The sequence below is a fragment of the Schistocerca gregaria genome, chromosome 1, assembly GCF_023897955.1.
Source record: "Schistocerca gregaria isolate iqSchGreg1 chromosome 1, iqSchGreg1.2, whole genome shotgun sequence".
In the NCBI taxonomy this organism is placed as follows: Eukaryota; Metazoa; Arthropoda; class Insecta; order Orthoptera; family Acrididae; genus Schistocerca; species Schistocerca gregaria.
In genome coordinates, this window is record NC_064920.1 from 1,168,949,415 (window position 1) to 1,168,957,224 (window position 7,810).

General features: G+C 44.4%; 1 protein-coding gene across 1 annotated transcript; it reads left to right on the plus strand.

Moving 5' to 3' along the window:
• Nucleotides 1-1,780: 1,780 nt before the first annotated feature.
• Nucleotides 1,781-4,300, plus strand: LOC126296282 (uncharacterized). Its single transcript, XM_049988093.1, has one exon. It carries the CDS (start codon nt 1,781-1,783, stop codon nt 4,298-4,300), a length of 2,520 nt encoding a protein of 839 aa, XP_049844050.1.
• The last annotated feature ends 3,510 nt before the right edge of the window (nt 4,301-7,810 follow it).

The window sequence follows — 7,810 nt, forward strand, 5'->3', positions numbered from 1 at the left end:
TTTCACTCATGATTTTAGAAATGTAGATATGCAGTCGATGTCTATAGATTTATTTGACCGTATGTGCGTCGAAACTCTGATAAGTGCCATTACTGGACCCCTACGTCTATCATCTCAACATCCATTTCTATCCCTCGTAGAGGCCTTCAATGAACTCTTTCCACCCATTCGCTCACTCTGCCCAGCGTTTAATAGTGGAATTCCTGTTGCACACTTAGTGGCTTATATAGCTGTTTTGCTCTGTTTCGGGGTAATGATTTAATCCTTGCTTAGGAAAAGATGTAGTAATTTGAGGTTTCCATGTTTCAGGTTTCTCCTGCACAAATAATACTTAGTTAAACTTTAAGAGAACTAGTTGAGGAAGATGGAGAGTAGTTTTAGATTATCGGTTAGTGTTCATTGGCTTTGCCTGATGTACTGTTAGTGACTGATATAACAGCATAATAATGCCCTTACATTGTAAATTATTATCATCTTTACAGTCCTCTCTAAAAGTCCTATGTTTGTTACTTCGAGCTGGTGGTGGAATAGTCTGACGAAGACCAAGGCTTATCACTAACAGTTGGTGGTGGAAGTCTTTTCAGCGGATGGTTACTCTGCTTCCAGTACAAACAATTTCCCTCTTCCGAGAACTTTTAACTTAATGCGGCGCTAACCAGTATGTCTTTTCTCAGGGAGTTACAAAACTCACTTCAAGTGCAATTTTTCTCTGTCGTTTCCGTGCATATCCGTTTACAAGTGAGAAACGCCCTTTGAGTTTGCCTTTTCCGGTATCCTGTCAATGCACATTGGATTCACGCTGTCACCTTCGAATATGTTTGGGTCCACCAAACAATAGGTGGTCTCGTTACTGTATGTCACAAACCACTGCAGCTTCTTCTTTGTAATAGTTGGACTTCATTGGAATAGCGTGCACTACTTTTCAGAGGGCAAGTGCCTCCCAAGTTATTTCATATGCTTCACGAGAACAACCACAATCGATACAAACAACGTTACCGCTGGTAGAAAGGTTCCCAAGTATGGTGTCAGATGGTATTTGTAAAGTCACAGTATTACCAAGTAGCCACTGAAGATTTAGGTGGTGTCCCAGAAGACGACGAGCGTTTCCCTCGTAAAAATGCCGAGCTACTTACACCATAAAATCAGATTCTACGCCGGTGAACCATTCAAGCAGGTATCGGCCCATAACAAGTGCGAGCTGTGAGGGTCAATAGATTTAATATTTTGAACTTGCCCACATAACCGTAACTTGTACGTATACATGACCATTACATAAAAAGTGGACACATCTTTAACTGCTGGGATAAACAGTATTAAATATACACGTAAATCGGAATTATATTTTGCATCGCGTTTGCCGTCATCTCCATTATTACCTGAACTCACACGCAACTGAAAAATTCGTACTGAAACATTAAACGCAAATAAGTACACACAAAAAGGTCCCGCATATTACAGCTGCGCCAAACGAACATTAATAATTAGACATCAATTATTTTTAAAATTGTTCTCCTTCTACCATAGTTAAAAGAAACAAACTGATAGTTACAGAATTATTCTCGTTATGTACATTGAATACACATATATGATTTTGTGTTCCATGTCTCTTACCGAGCTTTCTGTATTCTGCCAACAGGAGTGGACTCGCCAACACCATCCCGCTCACAGAAGAAGACTAGATGAGAAAACAGATCAGCTCGAGACAATTGCCGTGCCTCCAGCATCAGAACCCGCGACTACTGCCGAATCCCTATCTGAGCCCCCCGATATGCAGTTAGGGATGGATGCTAGACCACCAGCACCCTCAGTGGCATCTCTTGTAGACTGGCATGACGAGCCAGCGGATGAGGAATTAGAGAGTTATGCTGAGCCACCACCAGACTCAGTGGAAAGTACTGCACAATGGCCTGATGAGCCCTATAACGAGAAGTTGGAAAGAGAATCTGAGCCGCCACCAGACTCAGTAGAAAGTACTGCACAATGGCCTGATGAGCCCTATAACGAGAAGTTGGAAAGAGAATCTGAGCCGCCACCAGACTCAGTAGAAAGTACTGCACAATGGCCTGATGAGCCCTATAACGAGAAGTTGGAAAGAGATTCTGAGCCGCCACCAGACTCAGTAGAAAGTACTGCACAATGGCCTGATGAGCCCTATAACGAAAAGTTAGAAAGAGATTCTGAGCCGCCACCAGATTCAGTAGAAAGTACTGCACAATGGCCTGATGAGCCCTATAACGAAAAGTTGGAAAGAGATTCTGAGCAGCCACCAGACTCAGTAGAAAGTACTGCACAATGGCCTGATGAGCCCTATAACGAAAAGTTGGAAAGAGATTCTGAGCCGCCACCGGACTCAGTAGAAAGTACTGCACAATGGCCTGATGAGCCCTATAACGAAAAGTTGGAAAGAGATTCTGAGCAGCCACCAGACTCAGTAGAAAGTACTGCACAATGGCCTGATGAGCCCTATAACGAGAAGTTGGAAAGAGATTCTGAGCAGCCACCAGACTCAGTGGAAAGTACTGCACAATGGACTGATGAGCCCTATAACGAGAAGTTGGAAAGAGATTCTGAGCAGCCACCAGACTCAGTGGAAAGTACTGCACAATGGCCTGATGAGCCCTATAACGAGAAGTTGGAAAGAGATTCTGAGCAGCCACCAGACTCAGTAGAAAGTACTGCACAATGGCCTGATGAGCCCTGTAACGAGAAGATGGAAAGAGATTCTGAGCCGCCACCAGACTCAGTAGAAAGTACTGCACAATGGCCTGATGAGCCCTATAACGAAAAGTTGGAAAGAGATTCTGAGCAGCCACCAGACTCAGTAGAAAGTACTGCACAATGGCCTGATGAGCCCTATAACGAGAAGTTGGAAAGAGATTCTGAGCAGCCACCAGACTCAGTGGAAAGTACTGCACAATGGCCTGATGAGCCCTATAACGAAAAGTTGGAAAGAGATTCTGAGCAGCCACCAGACTCAGTAGAAAGTACTGCACAATGGCCTGATGAGCCCTGTAACGAGAAGATGGAAAGAGATTCTGAGCCGCCACCAGACTCAGTAGAAAGTACTGCACAATGGCCTGATGAGCCCTATAACGAGAAGTTGGAAAGAAATTCTGAGCCGCCACCAGACTCAGTGGAAAGTACTGCACAATGGACTGATGAGCCCTATAACGAGAAGTTGGAAAGAGAATCTGAGCCGCCACCAGACTCAGTAGAAATTACTGCACAATGGCCTGATGAGCCCTATAACGAGAAGTTGGAAAGAGATTTTGAGCCGCCACCAGACTCAGTAGAAAGTACTGCACAATGGCCTGATGAGCCCTGTAACAAAAAGTTGGAAAGAGATTCTGAGCAGCCACCAGACTCAGTAGAAAGTACTGCACAATGGCCTGATGAGGCCTATAACGAAAAGTTGGAAAGAGATTCTGAGCAGCCACCAGACTCAGAAGAAAGTACTGCACAATGGCCTGATGAGCCCTATAACGAAAAGTTGGAAAGAGATTCTGAGCCGCCACCAGACTCAGTAGAAAGTACTGCACAATGGCCTGATGAGCCCTATAATGAGAAGTTGGAAAGAGATTCTGAGCCGCCACCAGTCTCAGTAGAAAGTACTGCACAATGGCCTGATGAGCCCTATAACGAGAAGTTGGAAAGAGAATCTGAGCCGCCACCAGACTCAGTAGAAAGTACTGCACAATGGCCTGATGAGCCCTATAACGAGAAGTTGGAAAGAGATTTTGAGCCGCCACCAGACTCAGTAGAAAGTACTGCACAATGGCCTGATGAGCCCTATAACGAGAAGTTAGAAAGAGATTGTGAGCCGCCACCAGACTCAGTAGAAAGTACTGCACAATGGCCTGATGAGCCCTACAATGAGAAGCTGGAAAGAGATTCTGAGCCGCCACCAGTCTCAGTAGAAAGTACTGCACAATGGCCTGATGAGCCCTATAACGAGAAGTTGGAAAGAGAATCTGAGCCACTACCAGACTCAGTAGAAAGTACTGCACAATGGCCTGATGAGCCCTCTAATGAGAAGTTGGATATACATGATGAGCCCCCCAATAAGGAATGTTTGGCAACCACCTCTATCTTTGCAGAATATTGTCGTTTGAGAGCATCTCTTAGTGTTGGCCTTATGAAACCTACGCCCTTAAAAACAGGACCATTTCCGATCAAAACAGCCTTTATTGTTACAGGCCCACCGAAGAAGAGGGCCTTTACTGAACGGAAGGTGTGTCCTATTAAGGCAGCCTTCATAGTCACAGGCCCTCCTAAGATAAGAGCATTTACTCCAAAGTAGGTCTGTCCCATTAAAACCACCTTTTGTGTTACTGAACCACCGAAGAAGAAGGCATTCGCTTGTAAATTTCTTGTACCCAGTAAAACTCAAGTCTCTGGTTTTGATGTGACTAACAATGTGAAGTGCCCTTAAAAATTGGGTCAGTCTTGTTTGTAGCCTTGTCATGAAGAAAATTCTAATGTACGCTTTTTAGAAATTGTTTGAAATGAATTTGCAAATGTTTCGAATAAATCAAAATTTAAAGTGAACATTCGTTTGCTTTATTTACTCAGTTGTTTCTTTGAATGACTGTTTTTGTGATGGTACTGGCTTGTATATTGCGCTAAACTGCTATTTCGTCAGCACCCACACTTAACAAATAGAACACAACAGTGGTTATTAATTGCTAGCAGCAACCAACAAAACGTAAATTAAAAAATTGGAATCTACAACCATCTTGGGGTTGTCTTCCTCACATTTGTTCACAAACAACACAACAGGGACAAGTCAGGGCAGTGTGTGAGTAAAATACATTGACTGTAAAGACACAACCTCAAAATAGTGCAACATGAAAGTGTGTCTTCAGGGTCAACAGGAAATGAAACGATGTAGCAACCATCTTACAAACAAAGTAAATTCTTCTACCTAAGCCACTATCGACGAGATCAGTCATAAAATAGAATCTTAACACACGAAACACATTCAGTTCATCATCTAAAACAGGGGTCAACTGGTCAGTGGGTTGCAGCCCTAATTGCTTGGTATAGAGCGCATTTAGTTACAGTTTGGCTTAGTAAAAGGTTTGCACTACAAGAACTGTACACAAGTTGGTCGTCCTGCCGAAGGAGGGACCCATGCGTCAAAGGACAGTTTCCTATCCGGAGATGCGTTAAAAGTAGTTGCTGCCGTCGCTGCCGCCGTAAGGAGATGTGCCACGGTCGTGTCGTCGGTTTCGCGGGCCTCAGCTTTTTCTCCAACGCTAACCACTCCTCCCACAGACCCACGAAGTTGTCTCTCAATGGCGAGGGAGCTGCATGGGCAGTGAGAGGACATTCAGAAATTGTAATCTCCAGACAGGCATCATTAGCCGCTGCATATGTTGCGTTTGCCTAACTGAAAAGTAATTGCTTTTTTCTGTTTTTGAAGTACTGAATTTATCGAGGATTTCAAAGAGTATCTCTGGAAGTTTTGAAGGTTGTTGCCCCGGACGGACATACAATAAAAATTAAAATATATTTAAGGTGAGAGCTAATCACTACGAGGTTTGCTGCTGAATCTACGTCAGCGTGGAATACGTAAACGACTGCAGCTACTTGCTGAAGCCTAAACGTCATATTGGAGTTCACTGCTGCAGGAGAATGCTTATAAAGCTCGTTAGGTTATTTACTTAATTTCGTATCCTTTCACATAGTGTTCATATTCTCGCATCTCACTGCTAACAGATACAATGAACTACTTTCCACGATTTCCTCCATACCACTAAGCAATCGTCAGCACTTCGGAAAGCGATCGCTGAGGAGGAACAATTTGTTTTGACTGTCAGAGAAAGCAAATAACGGTATTAAGAGCCTTTATACAATGATCAGCCAGAACATTATGTCCACCAACCAACTGTCGACACAAGCCCGTCCAGGCGCTGGCAGCGTCATCTAGCGAGGAATGATTGCCAGTCAGACACAAACATGGTGCATGTATCACATGTACATGTATGCTGTCTGTGTGTAGAATGGGGAAGGCGGGCAATCTACCTAAGTCTGACCGAGGGCACATTTTTAAAACCTCTGAGGCTCGGTTCAAATGGTTCAAATGACTCTGATGTCATCAGTCCCCTAGAACTTAAAACTACGTAAACCTAACTAACCTAAGGACATGACATACATCCATGCCCGAGGCAGGATTCGAACCTGCGATCGTAGCGGTCGTGCGGTTCCAGACTGTAGCGCCTAGAACCGCCCCGCCACTGGGGCCGGCTCTGAGGCTCGGTAAGAGCATTTTGGAAACTGGACAACTTGTTGGGTGTTAGAGGGGTGCTGTGTTGAATGTCTTCAACACGTGGCGAAACCAATATTAAACCATGCCCGGACGTCGTCGGGTTGGGCGTCCACCCCTAATTGCAGTTGTCGGACGTGGCAGGCTGGGCAGACGAATAAAACAGAACAGGTGGCGGAACTGACATTGGACTTCAATGCTAGGCAGAGTACAAGTATGTCTGAACACAGAGGACACCGAATATTCCTAACGATGGGGCCTCCTCAGCCGACGCCCCATGCATGTCTCAATGTTAACACCGTGACATCGACAGTTACAGCTGTAATGGACACCTGTCCATCGATACTTGACGTTACCGCAGTGGCAGAACTTTTCACGGTCTGATAAATCCCGAAACAGCGTATCCAGACACTCTGGGATGATGATGGCATTGAAACAGAGGATGACACACACTGAAATACTAACCAACTTTTTCCAAAGCTGTTTCACACAGGAAGATCGCACTGCAGTTCTTTCTCTAAATCCTCGCACCAACTAAAAAATGGCTGACACAGGAATAAGTGCCCAAGGAATATAAAAGCAACTGAAATCACTCAACAGAGGAAAGTCCACTGGACCTGACGGGATACCAATACGATTCTACACAAAGTACGCGAAAGAACTTGTCCCCCTTCTAACAGCCATGTACCGCAAGTCTCTACAGGAACGGAAGGTTCCAAATGACTGGAAAAGAGCACAGGTAGTTCCAGTTTTCAAGAAGGGTCGTCGAGCAGATGCGCAAAACCATAGGCCTGTGACATCGATCTGTTGTAGAATTTTAGAACATGCTCTTTGCTCGCGTATCACGTCATTTCTGGAAGCGCAGAATCTACACTGTAGGAATCAACATGGATTCCGGAAAAAGCGATCGTTTGAGACCCAACTCGCTGTATTTGTTCATGAGACCCAGAAAATATTAGATACTTTCTCCCAGGTAGATGCCATTTTCCTTGACTTCCGGAAGGCGTTCGATACAGTTCCGCACTGTCGCCTGATAAACAAAGTAAGAGCCTACGGAATATCAGACCAACTGTGTGGCTGGAATGAAGAGTTTTTAGCAAACAGAACACAGCATGTTGTTCTCAATGGAGAGATATCCACATACGTTAAAGTAACCTCTGGCGTGCCACAGGGGAGTGTTAAGGAACCATTGCTTTGCACAATATATATAAATGGCCTAGTAGATACTGTCGGAAGTTCCATGCGGCTTTCCGCGGATGATGCTGTAGTATACAGAGGAGTGGCAGCACTAGAAAATTGCAGCGAAATGCAGGAAGATCTGCAGCGGATAGGCACTTGGTGCAGGGAGTGGCAACTGACCCTTAACATAGACAAATGTAATATATTGCGAATACATAAAAAGAAGGATTCTTTATTGTTTCATTATATGATAGCGGAACAAATACCGGTAGCAGTTACTTCTGTAAACTATCTGGGATTATGAGTACGTAACGATTTGTAGTGGATTGATCATATAAAATTAATTGTTGGTAAAGCGGGTGA